Here is a 24866-nt window from a genome sequence, read left to right as displayed (position 1 = left end):
AGTTGTATTTGTTCTGTTCTTTGTTTCAGGTCCATAAAGAGAAGTGGACATCAACAAGTCATGGCCAACATGCAGCTTTAACACAATCTTACCTTTTGTGTATTTTAGTAATTTTATTTTCTTTCATCTCCTTTATTTAAACGTTGTTTTCAAGCTCTGAATCAGCAGACATGGCTTTAAGGTTCAGATTATAGTGCCCCCTGTTGGTGTGACATTGTCTTACATCGTGTTGAGACTTTTTCTGGTGGACATTTTTTTTATGATGGAAATCCAGAAATTATACCCAACCCTTTTGCTCTTTCCTATCCTCCTGATAACCACCTGACCTTCCTGATCCCCGCCCCTCTGCTTCCTCCTCATACTCTGCTGGTTAACTTGGTTGTTTGGACACCATACATTGCACTCGTACAGAGTGGAGAAAACTGTAGACTATTTTGATAAATGCAAATCTTTTTTTAAATTAATATAGTGATCTGTTTTATTTAAGAAGCAATAAGCAGTAAAACTAAAAGATCAAACTGTAAATAAGACAATACAGAATAACGTCTTTCTTCCTCTGAACAGACTTTGATGCCTACATGTGTAAGAGATAGTTGTTGGTTGTGTCTTTTCTCCAACAGGTTTATTTTTATCCTCTGCAAGTCAGATACCTCATAAGAGGAAATGAAGCCTGCGGTTTATTTTCTTTAAAGTCAACACAGCCGAGTGGAAATGTGCAGGTATGACAATGTGTGAAAACAGGTTAAAAGTAGCTTTATTGTGGTGATGACACATGCTGGACTAAAGAATAAATAAAGCATGTGGGCATCAAGAGAAACGGTGAAAAGCTTGTTTCTCACGCTCACGTCTTTAAGAGTCTCTGCATGGACGTGCTGTAAATGTTCATTTATCTCTGACATACATAAAATCATCCATCACTCTCTCTGTCCACAACATCATATACAGACATGTTTATATATATATGTTAATATATGTTAATATAATATATTAACATATATGTTAATGTATTTTACCTTTCAAACACAAAAGTGATGGGAAGAAGAAACAAACCTGCTGTTAAACAATCTAAAAAAACCCGGATGTCAACATGTTTGTATGTGTAGATGATACTGCACCAAACCTTAATTATAACCTTTGTAAGAAAGTGTTTGACAGGATTAAGGATGGAGGCTGTGTTTGCAGGCTTTAACTTAGATTGATTTTATAGACTGTATATTGACAATGGCCACTGTCTTGTTTTTTGAGTGATAAACTGAGGTATACTGCATGCTCATATTGTCATGATCCTGGGTCCTTTTGACCCAGCGTTTTGTGTTTTCTCTTCGCGATTTTGGTTCTGTTCTTCCTCTGGTTAGTGTTTACTCTGTTCTGCCCGTGTGTTCCTGTATCTAGTCCGCGTTTCTTAGTTTGTGTCCTTTCATGTGCAAGTTCCTGTTTTATTGTGAAGGTCTGCGTCTTATGTGAGTGTTTTCAGTTTGCCTCCCTAGTCTCGTCATGTTTATCACTCCCAGCTGTGTCTCCCACCTGTGTGTAATCTCCCTGTGTTCTCTGAGTGTATTTAAGTTGTATTTTCTGTCTTAGTAATTGCTGGTTCGTCTGTGTTGTTTCCCCTTGGTCTCCCTGCGTCTTCCCGTATGTATTTCTCCGGACCTCCCTGCATCCTCGTTCTGGTTTGTCTTATTAGTTTACCCAGTTTAGGTTTCCAGTTTCATGTTTTGTCGCCACCGCTGTTTGTACTTACCCACCCCTGTATATAAACACTCACCTGCACCAGAGCTGCTGCCTTTTGGGTCCTTCCTACATTCCACACGGCTTGCCCCGGCAATCCGTGACACATATGGAGGGGACTAGCCGATCACAAAGTTACCACACCTTAAAGCATTCACTGCTCTGTTGTCTTTTTGGACTAATGTGGGCGGAGCCTATAATAACTTTTATAGTGTGAAAGATGAGTTCCACTTAGACAGGTTATGGAGAGACAGACCACCATTCATGTTCGCATCTATACCTAGAGGTAATCACCTGAATCACCAGTTAACATAATAATATATGACTTTTGACTGTGTGAGGAAGCCAGAGTACCTGGAGAGAACCCAGACAGGTAGAGGGAGAACATGCAAACTCCACACAAAAATCCTCAGCTGGTGGATTAAAACCTGCAACCTTCTTAATGTTTAATGTCTGTGTAGGTTCTCAGTCATCCATCTCATGGTAGTCTAAGGAGTTTGGAAAGAAAGTGACTAAACTTCTTTAAGTTTCTTTAAGACGTGTCACCTCTCATCTAAGAGGCTTCTTCACTTCTAGAGGCAAACAGTGGAGACTCCAGAGTATTTTAACCTTAGTGGGAGTTGTCTCTTAAAGAGGTTCGTAGACCCAATACTAATCATGTGTGTCATCACATGAGCCAAGGTGTGAATAAAGGTTTGGGTCATTATGCTGCATTGAAGACACCTCTGAACTCGGATGTTGGAAATTGGGAGTGAGGTCACTCTTGAGTTAGCATGTTGCAGAAAAAGCTAGGAAACAGGATTTGTTTTGGTTCTTGGTAAATTAGAGCCACGCAGGTATGAATAGCAGTGCAGCATAATACTTGTTTTTTTGACTAATTGGTGCTCAAACCTAATCACGGCTTTTTTAGTGAGTCAAAAATACACCACAGTGGCAGTACAGACTTTGTCGTGGCCAGATGACTGGAGAGTGGCGCGAGCCCAAAAGCAGACGGTTGAGACAGGAATGAACTTAACAAAAAACAAGCCGTTTACTTTAGGCTGGATCAACAATATAAACAAAAGCAAACAGAAACTAGGACGATGTTAACAGTAAACTAAACTGGGGAAAACTAACACTAGACACAGTGAACATGAAACCTGAATGTGGCTAACATGGACATGAATACCTGAGACTTGACTGAACAGAAACATGGCACATGGTGAAAAGATGACCTGCCAACGAACGAATGAAAACTCACACCAAAAATACACAAGAGGCTGACGAGGGAAGTGGAACACACGGGAAACACAACTGCAATAAACATAATGACGCACGAGGAAGACAAACCAAACACAGGACGTGATACTGTCAAAATAAAACAGACAAAACGGAAAAAGACACCTGAACCGGGGAAGAAATAGACATGGGGACATAGAAGCAGAAATGGGAGGCGAAAACAGTGACATGACTGGACACAACACACGTGGACATACAAGACTGACAGAGGCGACATGGAAGTACGAGGGGAACGTGGCAAGGGAACAAGGAGACGAGACACGGACATGACTAAGGAACAAACACAGAGGACGTGACTCAGACAGGAAACAGGGAATGACACAGCGACAAGAAAACATCGATCAGAAATATGACTAAACTTGGATGCAAAACCAGGTCTAACCTCAATGCTAACTAATAGAAAACTAAAAGATCACAACACAAAGAAATCACAAAAACACAAAAAACTCAAACTGCTGGGTCAAACGACCTCGAACCATAACAGTTTTACTCCTGTTTATGTTCAGTGCCGCCATCTTGGATCGTTAACTCCGAGTATGCTGGTCTGCTCAGACTTTCAGAGTGGGAGATCTGAGTTGAGGAAGCGTTCCACAAAAAAAAATTGTGAATGGCAACTTCGACTTATTCAGGAATTATAACCAGAGATTTCAGGAGAGACCTTGCCTCACCCTATCATGTGACCAATTCAAGTTTCAAGATAGGTACCGGTATCCGGTGTTATCATGGCACCGGTTCTGACATAAACAGACCGAAAAGCAGCGCACATTTCGGTGCTTTATTTCGGTGCTTTTTTTTCCTGAGATGTGATACACTTCAGATTCTAGCCAATCATTTTACCTTTCCAAGGATAGTAGGCGGGCCCAGGTACACACGTTCTTTTAGAGCAGAACTACAGATTAGAAATGCCCAAGGCGAAGCGGTCAAAAGTCTGGCTGTACTTCACAGCCAAAGATGCAAACTCAGCAGCCTGCAAGAAGTGCTTTAAGGTGATACTGTGCAAAGGAGGTAACACCTTGAATCTGATGAAACACCTGACGACGCATAGCGTTTTTTTTAAAGCCGAGAAATGCACCGTACCTACTATGGGTGTGATGCCTGTCATCGGACCGGAGTTAGTAACATCCCGCAAGAACCCGAAGAGGAGAGTCCTGGCCCCTAGCCCTGCCAGTGTAGCAGAAATGATGAGGATGATGATGCAGCAGCAGCCGTTCTTCTCTGCATGAGTAGCTTAATGTTGTTCGTGTGTAATTTACGTTGAGTAGGCTAACCACGTTATTACATTAATGCATGTAAGGTGAACTAGCAAACGCCGTCGTAGTTACATACGGCTGTCTTCTTGTTTGATGGCAGATACTCCCTTCACCCTGGCCAAAAAGGCTAAAATGACCAAAGAAAAAGTGGGAAACAGCTAAACATGAGAGGTTTTTGGACAAAGTTTGTGTTTTTTCCATTGTTTAAGCACTGCTTCCAGCCAAGAGTGATACAATATATGCCCCATAGCTGCAGAAAAGGCTAACATTGTTATCTTTTTGCAAAAAAACTAGCTAAACATGAGAGGTTTTTGGACAAAGTTTGTGTTTTTCCATTCTTTAAGCACTGGTTCGAGCACCGTTTAAGCACCAGCACCGTTTCAAAAGTACCGGTTTGGTACTGGTATCGGATAAAACCTAAACGATACCCATCTCTAGTCACGACACGACACTGCACAAATCATATAAAAGTCTCTGAGAATAAAACATAATTATGAGCTGGTAAATATGTCCCCTGACCTGAAACAACAGAAGATAGGAATAAAACACAAGAAGCAAGCCTGCATGTTTGCAGTGGACAGGAAATGTGAACACGTCACATGACTGCTGTGGTCAAAGCTACAGGAGCTGTTTGAGGTTTGTATAAAAGGAAAGGAAGCACAGAGAGGCCACAGTCAGAAGAAACACTCTGGTCTTATCTGTATTAAATGCAGCTTCTCTTTTTATTATTGATGTAAAGTCAAAGTGTTTGAGATCAGCTGAGGATCAGAGTGCAGCAGGGCTGGATGTGAGGATGGGGCACTCTTTGCTCTGCATGACGGGGTTATTGTGTAAGTACATTTGTGACATTGTTTGAATGGCACTGATTAATGAAAGTGTTTCTCATGTGTGAGAATTAGAGTGTATCACTGGTTTGAAGTGTTTATGTGAGAGTTTGAACAAAGCATGTTTGTGATGTTTATGAAAGTTACAGACAAATGTTGGCTGGTTCCTTGGTTCAGTTTAGTCTGAGTATCGTGTTGGATACATCGCTGCTTGTTGCACTTGACTCATTGTCATTGTCTTTAAGGTCATATATTAATACATTTTAAATTAAACTTTTATAACATTTTTTATAACTATAAGTTTAAAAATGTTTTCTCATGTGTCAAACGTACTTTTTATGCACAGAGACAGAAAAATACTCTTAAACTCTTAAAACTAATGTCCTAATTTAGTTTGTTTTGTTTGATTTTCCGTCAGTTTGATCCTAATGATGTTTTATCTTTACTTCATTACTCTCTTCTACGTTAATGCTGATGCTGAGACATGGTTATTTTTCTCTCCTTTTTGATGCTCAATAAATAATTAGACTTTTATTTTTACTTTTTAATGTTAACAAAAGACAATCAGATTTTAGAAACTCAAACATCTGCATTGAAATGTCAGAGATAGAAAATATCAGAGTAGTTTTATTATCATAGAGATTAGATCTAGAGTAGGGTTAGATATCTACACTGTGTTGTTAATCAATACTAAAACAGAATGAAGATACTCATTTGCATCAGTGTTGATATCCATAGTGTTGTCTTGGCTTCCTCCAGCTGAGGCACAATTTGATGCATAAAGGAGCCATCGCACGCCAGATTTACGCTCTCGCATGTGTGCATTGTTGACCTTTGAAGTGTTTTTTGTGCTTCTTCCTTTCCTGCTATATTTCACTACACTTGCCAACCAATGAACATTCAGCAGACGCTGACATCATCAACTTCAAACAGTGTGCAGTCAGGACCTTAGAGGATACACGATAGCATGTGTTGGGTGGGTGAAAGTCCCTCCCCCTCTCTGTCCCAATGAAAAGTCTACACAGACGACACTTTTGCAGGACTCTGCTCTCGAAGCTGAATCCTGTTTCTGTGAATCAGCTGCGCTTTGATAGTTTGGAGGGACACATAGTGCCACCTGCTGCAGAGATATTATTAAATAGTGATTAAAAATCTTTAAATAATATCAAACTTAAAACATTAAAATGTAACACTGTTGTAAAAAAGGATAAGATATGAATTCTGTAGAAACTCATTAATCTGATGATGTAGCACACAGAGCAGTAAAATAAACATTTTTATTCCTGTTAACTATTTTATCAATGAGTCCAGTCTCAGTGCTGCTGTTGATTTCTGAGGCTCTGAAAGTTTAAACTGGAAACATGTAAACCTTAGAGGTTACAGTCCCACAGCCTAAACAAGGAAACATGGAAATCACTGTAGTTTGTTTGGAGATCAAAGTGAAATTAATTTGATTTGATTGATTTGGTTCTGCCAAATTCTGTCCCTACCATCTGAATGTTGGAGCAGAAACTGAGACTCATCAGACCACTGTGTGGTTACAGGACGCTAAAAACAATGTCTTTCGCTATTAATACAATTATAACAGTTATAGCTACCTACAAGGCAACACCTCTTCCAGCTGTCTTAGGGTGAGAGACGGAGCACAGACAGGTCACATCAGGGGTTAAAAACACCTTTAATTAGTTCCAGAAGTGTCTGCTTGCAGGCAGAGGGAGTTTGGTTTTACTCTGTAGATATTGTTAAGGTTCAAAATATTGGGGATGGAGACAAGAGAAAAACCACAATAACAACACTGGTCCGGTCGGGTTGAGTCAAACGATGATTTTTAATGATCACACACGTGGGAGATGGACACTGATGCAGACAGCCTCAAAATCTCAAAATGGTGGAGCATTGCTCAAACTTTTATAGCCTCTGGTGCCTCCACCTTATCATACAAAGCATTAACATTCACATGCCTTCTCTCACACAGCGCCTAAGCTACGACCTTGGCTCCCCGTTTATCTGCTCCTGCTGAGATGGGGCAGAAAACTCCAGTATATTCTGTTCTCTTCTAATCAGACAAATAAGGCGATGACTTTCTGCAAACAGTATTTCTTATAACTCAGCAGTATAATGCATCATAAAACAATATCATTCATTCACAATAAATCAACAGTTTAATATAATGCACATCAGTTTAACTAATGCAATAGTTATCAGCTTCTTCTAATTCAGGAGAATAATGCAAACTAAAACTACATAATAATTCACAATCTTTAATTAGGGGTCTAACATGGCATAAAATAATATTAGAATCTAACAATATATTTATTGATATTTACTCTCCTTTATTCATACATCTGTGTGCTTGAGGTTTGGAAATATTTATTAAAATTATAAATAGCCTTTGAAATAATGTAAGACAAATGTTTGATAATACTTACAGTTTATGACAAAGATGATGATGATGATGATGATGATGATGATGATTATTATTATTATTATTCTTTTTTTTATTTGAATAATATTTAAATAAAATAAAGGTTTTTCACATTTGAAACAAGTCTTGGACTTGTGTTCTCCTCATTTCCTCTTTAACCCTCAGTCAGCTCACATATGTGAAATGAAACTTACTGTCTGTCTGTTATTGGTCAGTTTAGTCTGTGTGTTAAAGGCCTTTTCATAAAAATCTTGTCAGAACTTGTTAAGTTGTTATTTCTGTGTAAAAGGAAGGAAGCAGAGAGAAGTTTTAAAACCTCTTTGTTTCCTTCTCAGCTCTTTGGTATCTGCTGTGCTGCTGCTTCACTCTCTCTCTTTACAGAAAGTTGTAGAAGTTTTCAGACGTGTCACTGCTGGATGTGAGGATGGGAGCCACTTTGCTCTGTGAGCTGGGCCTATTCTGTGAGTACATCACTGACTTCTATTGTTTGATTCATACTGATCCATAAACATGTTTTAGTAAGAAGAACAGAGTATCAGTCATTTGTACCATTGCAGGTCATGTGATCAGAGGACTCTCATGTTTGTTACCAACATGGTTGTTTGTAGACTGGATTAGATTTTAGTGCACTGACTCAGATCAGAGTGGAGCTGGTTTAGTTTATCTAAGAAAGGTTTGTTTCTCCATCAGTGATAATTTGATGCTTTTGACATCCTAATATAAAATGTAACCAATCATAGTAGACACTGATTAAACATATAACGGCAGTGATTAAAGCCAGTGCTAGATTTAAACAGCCTTTTAACATGTTACATTTCAAATCTAACATCAACAAAACACTCACATGATTTGAGTGTCTTTAGTTTGATAATGTCTGAAGTTTCTGTCTTTATTGTAGTGCTCTGTACGCTCGTCTGCAGTGGACACGCTCAAGGTGACTGAACAGTTTTCACTTTTTCTATTTCTTCCTTTTTATTTAGCAAAGATTATTCTCAACCTGTATGACTCTACATAAATAAAGTATTAATAATCAATCAACATTCTGCCTTGAGCATAAAGTGTTTCAGATTGTCTGTTGTCTGATTGTTTGTGTTGGATTCTAGCTGCTGTACTAACTATTGAACCCAACTGGTCCAGTTATTTCATTGGAGAGTTTGTTACCTTCAAGTGTGACATGAATGAAGGAGAAGACACTGACTGGTATTATGCAATCAACAAGGATGGTCGAGAGTATGCCCCCAACAGGGAGAACAAAGACTGCACATTAGAAATTAGCTCGACAGGCCACAGTGGTGAATATCAGTGCTCTGGTAGCAGGAAGGAGTCACATTATATAAAGAACAGTAATACTGTCTTTATAACTGTATTAGGTAAGTCCTCAGTGATTAATGCTGTGATGATTCCTGATAAAATACTCATCTGAATTATAAAAAAATATGTGTTTAATAAATGTTTCATTGAAAGTATTGTATTTCTTATGTGTTGGAACTTTAACAAAGATCCTTGCATTTTACCTAACTTTGTTCACAGTACACACTGCAACCAAAATACTCAGACAATATGTCATTACAGCATGTGCATGTTTTACTGTATAACAAGAATAACTGTGGATGAAACTTAATTTAAATAATGAAAAAAAAGAAACATCAAAAGATCCATATAATTTAAGGTGACGATGTTTCTGTTGTCTAAATGTGTGTGTGTGTGTGTGTGTGTGTGTGTGTGTGTGTGTGTGTGTGTGTGTGTGTGTGTGTGTGTGTGTGTGTGTTTCCTTGAACTGCATTAGTTTACATTCAGTGTGACTTCTTCAGGCCTGAGATTGAACAAACATTCATACTGTGCTTATTTAGAGATCTACAACCTGAATTACTGCAGCTCTGTCACCATGTTGAGACAGAAATCAGAAAAATTTAAAGTGACTTAAACTGTAGGAAAAAAATATATATAATGAAGACATTTGTAGATTTTATTGGGGGGGGGGGGGGGATTTAAAAAAATGATTTTTTTTAACCTTTTATACATTTATATTGTATCAGGTGTGCATTTTGTTCTCTTCTTTTTCATAACAGCAGATAGACCCAGGGCCACACTGACAGCAGGAACAACAATCATACCAGTAGGGGGCAGTGTGACACTGACCTGCTCTGTGCAGAGCTCTGATGGATGGAAATATGAGTGGTTCAGACGAACCCAAAGAACCTCTGAAGGTAAAATCAGAGATCAACAAAACAGAGATATCAGAGTATCTCAAGGAGGAATCTACAGCTGCAGAGGAACAAGAGGAAACCCAGTTTACTACACTGATAGAAGTGATGATGTCACCATTGAGATAACCTGTGAGTTCAGTCATTTAGTTTGAAATATACATTCACTCATGATTATCAAACGTACAATGTGAAGTTTTCTGTGTTGATTTCATGTTTGTTGTGTGATCTCCATTTGACAAATGTCATAATGGTCAGCACAGGATGAATTCAATGGTCTACAAAGCATGTTACATTGTTAGTCAGACAAAGAGCTGCAGCTGATAGTAGCCTCATTGTAGACAGTTTGTCACCACTTTGTGTCACGAACTTTCAGCTGGTATAGAGACGCCAATGCTGACCTGCTGCTCCATCACCTGAGGACAATGATGACACAAACAGGATAAAATATAGTTCTTCAAACTCCCTCAACAAATGAAAACAAATATGAAACTTCTTTAAAAAAAGAATAAAAGTCATTCAATCATCTCATCAAATACTGGCGTAGATTAAAATTAATCTGAAGCACACACACACGAGTGGGTTTGATAGAAAGGTTTTTGATTTTATTTCTATTGAACTCATTGGTTTGCATGTTAACCTCAAAGTGATTTTATGAAAGCAAATCAAACTCATTCCAACTTCTTCCTGAAAAAGTCTCATTTGTACAGAAAACGACTTTGTGGAGAAAAGTGTGTTTATGTTCATTCTTTAAAAATAAGTTTCTGTCTGTGATTCAGCTGTTTTACACTCACTTTATTTGAAAACAAAATAAAATAAAACAAACAAACAAACACAGGTAAACAACAGAAGCTCAGATGTCCCAGTTTTACTGCTGGGCTCAGATCACTAACAGTTAACAGTTCACCCATCTCTGCATAAATAAAAGAATTAAAACAAATAATGTGTTATAATTTTAAAAATTGTACAAATACATGAAAGTGATGAACGTCAGCTTAACATTTTATTTTGCTGTTGTAGTAGCTGTGTACAACATTTAAAATGAAATGTTAAATGATAGAAAATAACTTCCAGTCAGCTTTTGTGTGTGAACTTGATTTTTTCAAATAACTTTTTAATAATATTTGTAGTAAGACGACTTTAAAAACACACACATACTTCTCTTTCAAACACTCTCCTCCCACTCCGATAGAAAGTAAAGAAGTTGTTCACGGCACTGTAACTATTAAAGCAGTAATGAAAAGAAAACAGAGATGAAGCAGTCAAACTATTTTTGATTTGAAAAAAAAAAACTTTTCTAGGCAGTCGAAGTCTCACATGCAGAAAAATTACACGTTGTTTTCTAAATTGGTCAATGTTTAACACATAATCAGTGCTGTAAGAAATTTCTTCCTTAGACAACCAACAATTTAAAGATTAACTTTTTCTGTATCTTATACAGCAAGTAAACCCAGAGCCACACTGACAGCACACAGTTCAATCATACCAGCAGGGGGCAGTGTGACACTGAGCTGCTCTGTGGAGGGCTCTGCTGGCTGGAAGTTTGACTGGTTCAGACGTGATTCAGAGTTTTCTGGAGCTCAGAAAATAGGAGCTGGAACATCAGAGCACACGATCAGTATTTCAGAAGGAGGCATCTATTACTGCAGAGGAGGGAGAGGAGATCCAGTTTTCTCCACAGAGGACAGTGCTGCAGTTACAATTCAGAAACAAGGTGAGGGTGAAATTTTGTTGTGAAATACAACTGAAATTTATAAATGAATTAAAGTAACACTATAACTATGATTTTTGTTATTTGTTTTGTGGTTCTTCTTGATATATTTATTTAAATTTTTATATTTGTTTGTTGAACAGTTTGGGCTGCTGTGAATCTGCAGCACAGCTGGTCTCAGATATTCACTGGTGAGACAATCACTCTCAGATGTGAGATTCAGGGAGGTGAAGGAAAGGTGTGGAAATATGAATGGACAGCACCCAACACAAACAGCCCTCCAACATCCAGTGAATACAGGATCAGCAGAGTTTCAGTGTCCCACAGTGGAGACTACAGATGTCGGGGTAGCAGTGACTATCTCTTAACAGGATGGAGTGATGCCTTCAGACTGACAGTTTCATGTGAGTTGGACCATGATTCATGCTGACATTTCATGTTTTCATGTTTACATCTGTCTTAACAGGAAAACTCCAACAATGATCCAGCTGTCTGCAGGCAGCTCAGGACAACAGTTTTTCTCACTGTGCAAACAGAAAGGAGAGACACCATGGAGGCTCTTAAATTATCAGCAGTTTAAAGAGGAATGTACAGAGATGACAGTTTGATAAGAGAATGATAACTCAGTGAAATCTTTAGTTTGTTAAACAGTCTAATGTGTCACATGCAGGTAGGGATGGGAATTGATAAGAATTTATTGATTCTCATTGGCTCCACTTTGAGAGTCGCCACCATCTCTAAGCAGAATATCAAAGACATTCATGCAGATTAGAGGCTGTGAGGTCAAATGTTTGTGCATGTTGGAGGTATTTCCCCTCTTTGTTGTGATCAGTGTTGGGATCATTTCTCAAAAAAAGTAAAGCAAAAAAGTTCTTACACAAAATCAGCACAAAGAGACTTTAAAGCGGTCGTCATGGTGATTTTACTGTAGAAACTTGAACAGGTAGAAACGGAGCTGCAGCCTGACTGCTCATCAGTTTGTTACCTGTTGAATTTCAGCAGCAGCTTTACTGTAAATCACAACTCATTTCTCACAGTGCTGGTCTGGGGTCAGCATTCACTCAGCTTTAACGTCACTCTGGGTTCTTGGCTAGCTTAGCGTTAGCATGCTGTGCTTTAAAGAGCCAAAGTTGTGTTAACAGGTGATTATTTGAATGCAGTTGTTTCTGTCCTAGAACAGTTTCCACTTTACCATCACTCTCATCCTGTATGCTGTAATCCAGTTCTCTACTCCCATCCCTACATGCAGAATTACTAATTACTGTTTGTGTTTGTAGATAAATTAATCAGTGAATGGTTAAAGTGTGATCAGTACTGTAGCAAGTTTATTCTTCATGATGTTTTAATGTTTTACTTATTTTGTTTCTTCAACAGCAAGTAAACCCAGAGCCACACTGACAGCACAAAGTTCAGTCATACCAGCAGGGGGCAGTGTGACACTGAGCTGCTCTGTGGAGGGCTCTGCTGGCTGGAAGTTTGACTGGTTCAGACGTGATTCACAGTTTTCTGGAGCTCAGAAAATAGGAGCTGGAACATCAAAGCACACGATCAGTATTTCAGAAGGAGGCATCTATTACTGCAGAGGAGGGAGAGGAGATCCAGTTTTCTCCACAGAGGACAGTGCTGCAGTTACAATTCAGAAACAAGGTGAGGGTTAAATTTTGTTGTGAAATAAAAAACAAACAAACAATGACTACATTAAAGTAACCATTTATAAACATAATTTTTTCAGTTTAATATTTGTTTTTATTTGTTTGTTGAACAGTTTGGGCTGCTGTGAAACTGCAGCACAGCTGGTCTCAGATATTCACTGGTGACACAATCACTGTCAGATGTGAGATTCAGGGAGGTGAAGGAAAGGTGTGGAAATATGAATGGACAGCACCCAACACAAACAGCCCTCCAACATCCAGTGAATACAGGATCAGCAGAGTTTCAGTGTCCCACAGTGGAGACTACAGATGTCGGGGTAGCAGTGACTATCTCTTAACAGGATGGAGTGATGCCTTCAGACTGACAGTTTCATGTGAGTTGGACCATGATTCATGCTGACATTTAATGTTTTCATGTTTACATCTGTCTTAACAGGAAAACTCCAACAATGATCCAGCTGTCTGCAGGCAGCTCAGGACAACAGTTTTTCTCACTGTGCAAACAGAAAGGAGAGACACCATGGAGGCTCTTAAAATATCAGCAATGTAAAGAAGAATGTACAGAGATGACAGTTTGATAAGAGAATGATAAATCAGTGAAATCTTTAGTTTGTTAGACAGTCTAATGTGTCACATGCAGGTAGGGATGGGAATGGATAAGAATTTATTGATTCTCACTGGCTCCACTTTGAGAGTCGCCACCATCTCTAAGCACAATATCAAAGACATTCATGCAGATTAGAGGCTGTGAGGTCAAATGTTTGTGCATGTTGGAGGTATTTCTCCTCTTTGTTGGGATCATTACTAGAAAAAAGTAAAGCAAAAAAATTCTTACACAAAATCAGCACAAAGAGACCTTACATCGGTTGTCATGGTGATTCTACAGTAGAAACATGAACAGGTAGAAATGGAGCTGCAGCCTGACTGCTCATCAGTTTGTTAGGATGAAGTTAATCACTCTTGGTTATTGGCTAGCTTAGCATTAGCATGCTATCCTTGCAGGTGCTTTAAAGAGCTCCAACAAAAACTACTTTGTTTCTGTTTGTAGATAAATTAATCAGTGAAAGTTTAAAGTTTGATCAGTGCTGTAACAAGTTTATTCTTGAGGGTGATTTAATGTTTTACTTATTTTGTTTCTTCAACAGCAAGTAAACCCAGAGCCACACTGACAGCACAAAGTTCAGTCATACCAGCAGGGGGCAGTGTGACACTGAGCTGCTCTGTGGAGGGCTCTGCTGGCTGGAAGTTTGACTGGTTCAGACGTGATTCAGTCTCTTCTAAAGCTCAGCTCATGAGAGGAAATGAAGCAAACAGAGTCTCACAAGGAGGTCTGTACCACTGCAGAGGAGGGAGAGGAGATCCAGTTTACTACACAGAGGACAGCAGTGACGTCACAGTTACAGAAACTCGTGAGTTCAATTATTTTATTGCTGCCAAACTGAGAGATGTCATTTTGTGTTCTGTGCTAACAATTTCATTCAACAACTGTGAGTTTATTAACCCTGAAATGAGAGACAACTCCTGACAAATAGAAGAATTTATTCCGTCTTATTTTTTTTATCTTCATGTTTCTATTTGTCTCTAACTGGATATTTTTCTGTGAACAGTTCCCAGTAAGCCCACTGTGACCCTGCAGCCATCCTGGCCTCAGATATACAGCGGTGAGACAGTCACTGTCAGATGTGAGATTCAGGGAGGTGAAGGAGCTCAGTGGACGTATGAATGGAGAGCAGCCAAGTTAAACACACCTCCAACATCCAATGAATACAGAATCATCAGAGCTACTGAGTCTGACAGTGGAGGATACAGCTGCCGGGGCAGGAGGGACTATTTCTTCTCAGAGTGGAGTGATATCATCACACTGACTGTATCATGTAAGATCTTTCATCCAGAGTATCTAAATAAGGAAAAAGCACTTCTTCTTTCTTACAGCTTTATAACTGTCTTTCATGTTGGTCAGTAAAATGTTTAGTTTTTATTCCAGCAACAAAAACCTGAACAGCAGCTTTTTATTCACAGTGAAGAGAACAAAACATATGAGAGTAACTTCTCTGCTGTGCAGCTCTAATACATGAAAGATGAAATGCAGAACAAATGCTGAATCTGTCTCAGCTGCTCCACCACATCCACTAAGAAACATTAAATCCACTGATTGTTCCTCATGTGTGTTTTTAACTTAGAAATGCAGCAAATTAAATATGAAAGATTAGTGTTGTATTTGTGTGACAGTTGTACAGTTTGTTGCAGCTTCACCATTAAAGTTATGTGATATTTATTATTTACATATTTCCACCAAGTTATTTAAACTGGTTTGATTCAGTCATTGACTTTTGTTCTTTTTCTAAACTGAACTGCAGATAAACCAAAGGCCAAACTGAGAGCTGATAACACAGCTGTTCCAGTAGGGGGCAGTGTGACCCTGACCTGCTCTGTGAGCCCATCATCATCATCTGGATGGAAATACTACTGGTACAGAGATGAGAAATCCTCTGAAGCCCTGACCACACAAGATGCAGTTTTCCACTCAAATGGACAAATCAGTGTCTCACAGGAAGGACTCTACAGGTGCAGAGGAGGAAGAGGAAACCCAGCTTACTACACAGAGGACAGCCAGTCAGTCAGGATTGGGAAAACTGGTCAGTTTAACATAAAGTCAAATAAACTCCTGATTAAGGAGGAAGATGAAGAACAAAAGGCATTAACATTTTTGACATTCATGTGTTTTTATTGTACTTTCTTGAACAGTAACAGCCTCAAACAGGCCTGTTGTGACTCTGTATCCAAACTGGTCTGAGATATACAGAGGAGAGACGATCACTGTCAGATGTGAGATCCATGGAGGAGACACTGAGTGGGATTATGAGTGGGAAACAAACAGCAGGATAAAAGCTCCAAATCAAAATGAATACAGGATTAGATCTGCTTCATCATCCAACAGTGGAAACTATCGCTGTAAGGGCAGAATGAAAAGTTCACAGCATGAAACAACAGAGTGGAGTGATTCAGTCACACTGACAGTTTCTGACAGTAAGTAGAGTCATAGTTCATTTAACCTGGAAATAGAAACAGTTTGTAAAAATGTGTTTTTATTAGTACATGTTGAGATATTTGACATGTTTAGATAGTCTCACTCTTAAAGTTCATCATAAATATTTGTGAGTCAACATTTTAGTGACATTGAATTCAGAGTTAAGAGACGAAAGATTGAGAGAAAATCTTTGTTGAACAGATGAACCCCGTCCTGTCCTCACTGTGTCTCCATCATGGCTGAGTCCTGGAGCCTCAGTAACTCTGAACTGTGAGGTTGAACATCCGTCTGCAGGATGGAGCTTCTACTGGTATAAAGCTGTTCCTGATCTATCAGAGAAATCCTCCAGTTATGAGCTGCTACCTGATGGCAGTGGGACTGCACAGGACTCCTACATCATTCATGGACAGACACACACAGCAGGATATGTGTGCAGAGCTGGAAGAGGAGACCCAGAGTATCACACTGATCACAGTCAACCAAAGTTTGTCTGGTCTGCAGGTCAGTCTGTCTAATAAGTTGTGTCATCACTGTAATCCACCAAGATTCAGCTCATTATTTTTTTTCTAATACTAATTTGACATTTTTTGTTCCTAACATCTGTGAGCTTTGTCTCTTCACTGCATGTTGTTTCCAGATGTTCATTCAGCAGCGTCTCTCACAGTGAGTCCTGACAGAGTGCAACACTTCACCTCTGACTCTGTCTCACTGACCTGTGAGGGAAACTTCACTGAGTGGAGAGTGAGGAAGTTCTCTGAGGACGGCCGACTGTACTCTGACTGTAGGAGAATGACTGGATCCACATGTGACATCAACACATCAAAGTCAGATACTGCAGTGTACTGGTGTGAGTCTGGATCAGGAGAGTTCAGCAGTGCAGTCAACATCACTGTACAGAGTATGCTATTGTACATTTACTTCTTGGATGTTAATGATTTAGACGTCACATGAACATTTGTCCCAGCTTTGCTGTATGTGAAGTCATTTTATGTAGAGAAATAGCAGTTTTTAAATACACAAGATCAGATCTTCATGATGAACATTTGTACAATCTGTTCTTTTTATTGTTTGACAGCTCTTTCTCAAAGTGTGCACCAGCTGATGTGACTGAAACAATTGTGTGTGATTGTGTCACAGATGATGGTGATGGTCCTATCCTGGTGAGTCCTGTTCATCCTGTGACTGAGGGAGCTTCTGTTAGTCTGAGCTGCAGTTTGAGAACACAAAAAATACTTTCCAATGTGTTTTTCTATCACAATGACAAACTTATTGAAAATGATCCCCGAGGGGAGCTGAAGATCTCTGCAGTGTCAAAGTCTGATGAAGGTTTCTACAAGTGTCAGTACTCAGGAAGAGAGTCAGCACAGAGCTGGATGTCAGTTAAAGGTGAGCAGGATCAAAACATTTGATGGATTTTTATAAATGAGTTTTGTTTTAAGGCTTGAAGTTACCTCGCTTTATTTTCTGAGAACTTTCCTAAAATGATTTTATGAATTATAAAGTATAATTAAACTTTATTGTTTGTTGTCACAGTAACTGTGTCAGGAGCTGACAGCTCTTCATCTCCTGTGTGGTTGATTGTTCGACTGGTTTGTGGAGTCTCTCTCATTATTATTCTCCTGCTCTTGTTGTATCGCTGCACAACAACCAACAGTGAGACCTTTTCCTTTACTTAACACAAACTCTTTATCCTTCAAAGACGCAAATCCATCATGAGGTTCATTTAAAAGCAAAAGTCTTATTCTACATTTTTAATAAAGGTGCTGTTAATGAGCAGATGTTTAATCAACACCATCAGCAGCAAGTGTACTCCTCTCTTCTTGCTGGTTAGTTTTTCATCCAGTTATAATATTTTGCTGCTGTTTGCAACAAGACTGTACTTATTAAATCTGCTGCAGCTTTTAATATAAATGTTATTTTCAATAGTATTTGTTTTTTAAAATAGCATCACAGACATGAGGTGACTGATTTTCTCTGACCTGCAGGTGATCGTTGTGGCTATGAGATAATCAGAAGGTCTGAAAACTCTGAAAATGGTAAAGTATAAACTTTCATTAATATTGAGCTTGTGGACGCTGGATGATTATATAATAACTTTGTTTAACATTGAAGTCCATGCGTCCAACTATTTTCTTACACTTGGGACCAGGTCGTGGGGGCAGCATCCTAAACAGAGAGGCCACATCCTCCAGCTTGTCTGGGGGAACACCAAGGCTTCCCCACACCAGCCGAGAGATATAATCTCTTCAGCATTTCCTCTTTTTGCCCCAGGGTCTCCTCACAGTGGGACATGCCTGAAAAACATCACACATGAGGCATCCTTGTCAGATGCCTGAACCACCTCAAATGTGGTTCTACTCTGAGCCCCTCCCACATGGCCAAACACCTAATGCTATCTCTAAAGGAGAAGCAAGCCAAACTTTGAAGTAAGCTTATTTCCACTGCTTATATCCACGATCTTGTTCTTTGGGGTCACTAACCCAGAGCTTGTGACCATAAGTGAGGGTAGAGATGTAAACTGAGAGCTTCACTTTTACAGTCAGTTCTCTCTTCATCTTGACGTACCGGTACAGTGGACGTAGCACCAATCTACTCCCCTCTCCTCCTGCGAGTGGTGGGCCTATAGGAGGGTGGACCCATGTCCTTTTTTTGGGCTATGCCCAGCTGGGCCCCATGGACCAATGCCTGGCCACCAGGTGCTTGCTCTTAGGCACCCTCCCCAGACGTTGCTTCATGGCGGGACCCCATTAACCCTTTCAAGGGCAGAGTGAACTGTTCCTTTCATTCAGGTTTTTTTTTTTTATTATTGTTTGTCTGGTCCTGGGTGAGGGACCGGATAAAATTTGCCATGGGAGACCCTACCAGGAGGCCCCCCCTCCAACAACAACACAGCCCCTGGGATCCATGGGACACACAAACCCCTCCAACATAATAATGTTGAGATTCACGGAAGGGAACATTAACATCAGTAAGATTATTATTTCATTGCTGCCAATGTCGCATCTGTGATTCAGCTCAAAGTCATTAACAAGACAAGTGAGTGCACAAAATGTGAGATTTTAAATGCAAAATATACATTGGTAATTATTCTCACTGATAATAAATGCATTTAAGCAGAGAACAGAAGGTGTTTGTTTTGAAATGCTTTCATTTGATCACCTCAACAGGGCAACGTGGTGACGCAGAGGAGAGCTCTGACTACAATAATGTCAATCTGTCAGGGTGCTGGGTCGTTGACCAAAGATTCTGAGGCTATTTTGCTTTTGTGAGTCTCTCTGTGAAAGTGTGAAGATGGTCTAAGTTTAAGTTTATACAGTTTAAGCAGGAGTTTAGTTCTTTCTATGTTTCTGAGTTTTCTTGTATTTCCAGTTTATGGTTTGTTGTCTGTGAGGTTCCACTTGTGTGTTTGTCTCATCCCTGTGTCGCTTGTGAGAGTCTGTTGCGTCATCCATGTCTCTGCTCACTCGCCCTCCGTGTGTCTTAGTTGTGTCAGTGTGTTTTGTCTTCTCCTTGTGTTTCGTCTTTTGTCTCTCTGTTTGTTTATACCTGTTTCTGCATCAAGCTCATGTGTTCATGTCCTTCCTGTTTTATTTTGACAGCATTTCATCCCGTGTTCAGTGTGTTTGGTTTGGCTTCCCTGTCTCGTTATATTTAATTCATCAGAGCTGTTTTCCCAATGTGTTTCCACTGATCACCCTCTTGTGTATATATTGGCTGTATCCCAATTCAGGGTCTGCAGCCTTAAAGTACGCATTTCAAGGCCGATTACGTCACAGCGGCGCGCCGAAGGCTGTCCCAATTCAAAGGCTGCTCGAAATGCGGCCCTGAAATGCGTCCTTCATTTCCCTGAATTTTAAGGCTGTGGCAGTGTAGACTTCGTGGCCCAACATATCCCAGAATGCATAGCGCGTGATGGGTGTGGATAAATTTGCAGAAAAAAGCGGCCGAAGAGTACACTTTAAGTACTGAATATTATGTCACTTATTTATTTGCAAATGTTTAATAACGAAGAACATTAAACATTACTGTTGGCCACATGTCGGCAAAGTTATGTGACATTAGTGATGTTTGTACTAACTTGGTTTCAAAGCCTTTACTTTAAAATATACGCCGTTCAATAGCTGAGCTTAATCTTACAGAGAATGATCAAAGCTCATGTAGAAACAAATAAATGAACAAAAGATTTTCTCCTTCATTTCTGTCAGACAAAGCTGTGACACATTTCCAGTGGTTAGTATCGTGGTTGCTAGGCAACCTGGGCAGCGCAACAGAGGCTTTTTTTTTTTTTTTTTAAACTTTATTGACAAACAACAGTATCAGCGCAACGGAGGCTAGACCGTCCCATTACACAAGCCTCGCACTTCCGGCCTTAGCGGTCTTTGAGTACACGGCCCTTGAGGATCGTTGAGGCTGCGTACTTTAAGGGTGCAGACCCTGAACTGGGATACAGCCATAGTGTCTGTTGTCAGTGCATCTGCTAATCCTTATGTCTCCATGTTCTCTCAATCCTTCAAAGGTATTCCCAGTGTTCCAGGTTTCCTGTTACTTTAAGTTTCAGCTTTCCCAGTTTGTTTGTTTTTTCTCAGTCAGTTCTTTGTTTATTTTTGGTTAACCTGATTTGCTTCATGTTTGTTTCCAGCCATGAAAAACGTTTTTTTGTTAAAATTTTGATTTTGTCTGCATTTGGATCCTTACAAAGAGCCACAGAGTCTGCAGCTACAGATTGTGACAAAATCCAAATTCAGCCACAGCTCTAAAGTCTTAACAGCAGCTCTTTAGCTGTTTTTTCTGTTTCTGTTTAAAGTCTCTTAAATACTTGAAGTCGCTTTGAGTGACAAGGAGAAGGTTTTGAATTCAAAGCAATGATCCTGATAGCCTGAGTTTATATTTCCTCACTTCGCTCAGTGTGTTTCACTTGTTTCTCTCCCATTAGATAGTAATTTTAATGGACTTTAATGTACTGCAGATCTGTTTTTGTCTTTTTAATTGTTTCTTGTATTTGTAATATATTATAAATGTCTTTCTGTGAAGCACTTTGCAACTTTGTTAATAAAAGTGTGACATAAATAAAGTGTGTTGTTGTTGTGTGTCAGACTGAGAGTACATGTTACAGCTGTTCAGTGTTGTGCATGAATCCACTGAAAGAGAGCTTTTATTTAAAGGCACTCATTGTCATTTAAAACAGCTTCAAACCCTCCAAAATGAACTAAAGCTATCAACATGATGGGAAGTAACAACTGCTGTGACGTTATGCTCAGCAGCCTTTTTACTGTGTAGCAGTTTTTCCAGTTTTCTCTGGGAGGTCTGGCCCGTACTTTCATGTACTACCAATTTATTTTGACAGTGTCAGTCTCATGTTCACCAAAGCCATGAAAACTCTGTGTATGACATATAAATCTTGATTTTCTATTTCTATTTTATCTATGTTATTACACTGTAGATTCTTTATTATCTGTTTAATAAAGTGAGCTGGTAAAAATCAAATCGCTTTTAAACTACTTAAAATATAGTTTCTAACTTTCTCTTCTGCTTCATGATTTTTTTTATGCACTGAAATTAAAGGAGCTCCTGATTTCTGACTGAGCCACATAGAGAAGAGGAAACACAGCCTGTGGTTTGAGCCACAAGTCTTCTTTTCAGCAGATTTATGATTGATTCATGTTCTCATCAAACTTCACACAGCAGAGAGGAAACAAGGAGTTCAGACAAAGAGCACAGCGGGAATTTCATGAGCAGCTGTTTTCCTGATTGTTGATTTATGATCTGCTCATTTATTATGAAAGAACCATCAAATTTATTGTTTAATTTAAGTTCTCATATTTTACTTTTTAGAGGCAAATTCATTTTCATATTAATGATATCATTTTCTGTGTGTGCTCCATATGTGCTGTACTGTTCTTGAATCACAGGTGTAGGTGATTCTGTGTGGAGTTTGCATCTGTGTGGGTTTCCTCCATGAACTCCAGCTTCCTAACAGCTCATCCAGGCTGGAGAAACTGATCAGGAAGGCTGGCTCTGTGGTCGGCATGAAGCTGGACACTCTGGTGTCAGTGGCAGAGAAAAGGACACTAAAAAAACTGCTGGACATTATGAACAATGCTGGGCATCCTCTGCACACGGCCATTAACAACCAGAAGAGTCTGTTCAGTGACAGGTTGCTTCTCCCCAAGACAAGAACTAACAGACTTAAAAACTCCTTTGTCCCACACGCCATCAGACTGTTTAACTCCTCTCTGGAGGGGAGAGGGAGGGGAGACAGGTGGACAAAGGAGGGGGGAACAATTAAGCTGTAGTGCCTCTTCACCTCACTGTGCAATACCTTTTGTGCAATACTTTTGTTAATAGTCAATGGTGCAATAGACCTCAATACTTGAAATGTGCAATTCACTTGTATTTTTATTTTTATTCCTATTTATTCTATTTATCCCCTTCGTATATTTTATTTATATTGTCTCTGTATTTATATATGTGTGTGTGTTTATATATATAATATTCTGTAACTGTAACTTCTGTCGGTGCTGTGCTTTTGGAAACCGAATTTCCCAGAGGAACCCACCCGAGGGATTAATAAAGTTTTATCTTATCTTATCTTATCTTAGCTGTTCTTATCATTATTTATGATATGTTCATTTAGTTATTCTGTTTTCACTTCATTGCTACCCGAAATCTTTCTAATAGAACATTTGAAGTCATCTATTCTCCACATCAGAGAGACATCAGTGTTCAAGGTCGGTCCTGTGACGGGCTTTAAGTGTCAGTGTGGATATAAAGTTATAGCTCCTTGTCCCATATTTCCCATGTCAAACTCTGAACACAGCTTCCAAGTCCAAGCACTGGACTGTGCTTACAGCTGGTGGCCAATAGAGGGAGACATTAATCCATTTATAATTTATTGTAAGGAGTGAGAAGAGTTGATATGACTGAAGAACAGAGAGAACAGAGGAATGATGATATTGACTTTGGACCCTATCATGAAAATAATCAGGCCTTGGATGGATGTCATAGTGATCAAAGCATTTACATTAATACACTTTAAAAATACAGTTTCATTAATAAAGTTTTATTGGACTCAAATAAATAGTAATCATGTGCAGATTGATTCAAATATTGATAATTTTGATACCAGCATTTGTATCAATGTTGATCAATACGAGTGTAATGAGCTTGATACTTCAGTTTCTGTTCTCCTGTATGCACCGCTGCAGTTTCATCAAAGAGGCAACCTGGCTGTCTGTGTAAATGCTGCTGCTTTCAGGTGTCACAGAGCAGCCACAGTTTGCTTCTCCTCTCTTGTGTTTTATGTTTTACTGTCACTGACTCAGCAGTGCCAGGCAAACAAGTAATCGAGTGTGCTCAGCTAACCAGGACCATCCAGCAACCCAGTAAGTAAAGAATATCTATGTAGATAACTGTGAAAATAGTGATAATTCAGTTATATTACTTTAATTTATAGTGGAAATGGCTCATTCTTACTTTAGCCAACTCCTAAAGTCTCAATTATGCTAAAACCTTGATATAATACATTTATCTAACTGAAACATTTAAATGAAAACAATTACAGGAATTGAAACAAATATACCAAACATAGTATGACTCAGATTTGATTCAATATAATTACCCTGTTGTGCTAAATGTGAAAAAGATACTGTCTGATTACTGTAGTTAAAATACTATTAGATGTGCTAGATTATTGTTTTTATTTCTGTCCCAGGTTTGAACTAATTAATAATCCAAAGGACAAAAGAAAACACTTAAAGGTCATGAAAATTCAGTCAGAATTAGCAATCTGATGATGGAGCTTAATTATTAAAAAGTATTGGCACTGGTATCAGTCTTGTATTTTACTTGAAATCAGATTAATATCAAATCTTGCATTATTACACACGTCTAGAAATAGTGAAATATTAAATTTATTTACCTTAAAATTTCAGCACCATGGACAGCGCACAAGGTTCTCACTGCTGTGCTCTCTAACACGTGACTGTTTGTCGTGGTGGACCTGCACAAATTTAGCTGCATGCACATATAGATCTCTCTTTTACATTTATGGGCATAGGTTAATAATTTCTGTTAAAAAGAAAAATGCAACAATTTACTGTTGTACTGTTTCTAGGGTCCCTGTCCCTGGTTATATGTGTATTCTCTGAGTGTATTCTCTTTGCAGCATTTCACTGCAAAAGTGTATGTATATTTGCATTAAATCTCAAGAGAATCTGTCACTCTCTCTACCCACAAAACCAGATCTGAATATATTTTTCTTTGTGTAACTTCAGACAGTCAGATCCTTGTCATTCTCCACCTTTCTCATACAAAAACACCTCTCCAATATAAACACTGGGTTGTGTTTAGAGCTGGTACTCAACAGAGGGCGCAATTCAGTTATTTTTTATTGCAATGCATTAGTCTGCTTGTCTGAGTGTTAAATATTTCCCAGAGTTGTGATGATAAAGGAAAAAGACTTTGACTTCAGAGTCTATTATTTACATCACAACATGTTGCAGAAGAAAAATAAATCTCTGTGTGTTGTAAATGTAGGTGTAACTGTGTCCAAAGAACCAAGATCAGCATCTGAAGAGGCATATGCCTGCTGAATGGCCTCCACAACCCTATGGAACAATTGTGACTTAGACAGGGGTCTGCCCAGAATTCCACAGTGGAAGCTCACAAAAAGGTGGTCTGTCTTCCTGAACGACCAGATTTGCAAGACATGCTGTGACAAAGCACAGAGATGGCACAGGGCAACCAGGCCTGCAACCTTGTCCAGGT

The 24866-nt window shown here is 39.1% G+C and overlaps 1 protein-coding gene across 1 annotated transcript in view; it reads left to right on the top strand.

Moving 5' to 3' along the window:
• Window positions 1–7929: 7929 nt before the first annotated feature.
• LOC146636228 (basement membrane-specific heparan sulfate proteoglycan core protein-like) overlaps window positions 7930–24866 on the top strand; it is a 43058-nt gene continuing 26121 nt past the window's right edge. Inside the window, exons 1-14 of the mRNA XM_085350306.1 lie at window positions 7930–7966; window positions 8404–8439; window positions 8609–8875; window positions 9575–9845; window positions 11155–11429; window positions 11564–11824; window positions 12795–13073; window positions 13186–13446; window positions 14218–14481; window positions 14680–14946; window positions 15430–15708; window positions 15824–16099; window positions 16302–16601; window positions 16738–16998. Of these exons, the coding sequence (XP_085206432.1) occupies window positions 7930–7966; window positions 8404–8439; window positions 8609–8875; window positions 9575–9845; window positions 11155–11429; window positions 11564–11824; window positions 12795–13073; window positions 13186–13446; window positions 14218–14481; window positions 14680–14946; window positions 15430–15708; window positions 15824–16099; window positions 16302–16601; window positions 16738–16998 (3334 nt within the window). The remainder of the gene's footprint in view (window positions 7967–8403; window positions 8440–8608; window positions 8876–9574; window positions 9846–11154; window positions 11430–11563; window positions 11825–12794; window positions 13074–13185; window positions 13447–14217; window positions 14482–14679; window positions 14947–15429; window positions 15709–15823; window positions 16100–16301; window positions 16602–16737; window positions 16999–24866) is intronic.

Source organism: Diplotaxodon limnothrissa, linkage group LG3 (genome assembly GCF_057381915.1).
Source record: "Diplotaxodon limnothrissa isolate DT_005_m linkage group LG3, D_limnothrissa_male_GT1.1, whole genome shotgun sequence".
Taxonomy (NCBI): domain Eukaryota; kingdom Metazoa; phylum Chordata; class Actinopteri; order Cichliformes; family Cichlidae; genus Diplotaxodon; species Diplotaxodon limnothrissa.
Note: the sequence above shows the minus strand (reverse complement) of the source record. Positions and strands in the feature narration are given on the sequence as shown.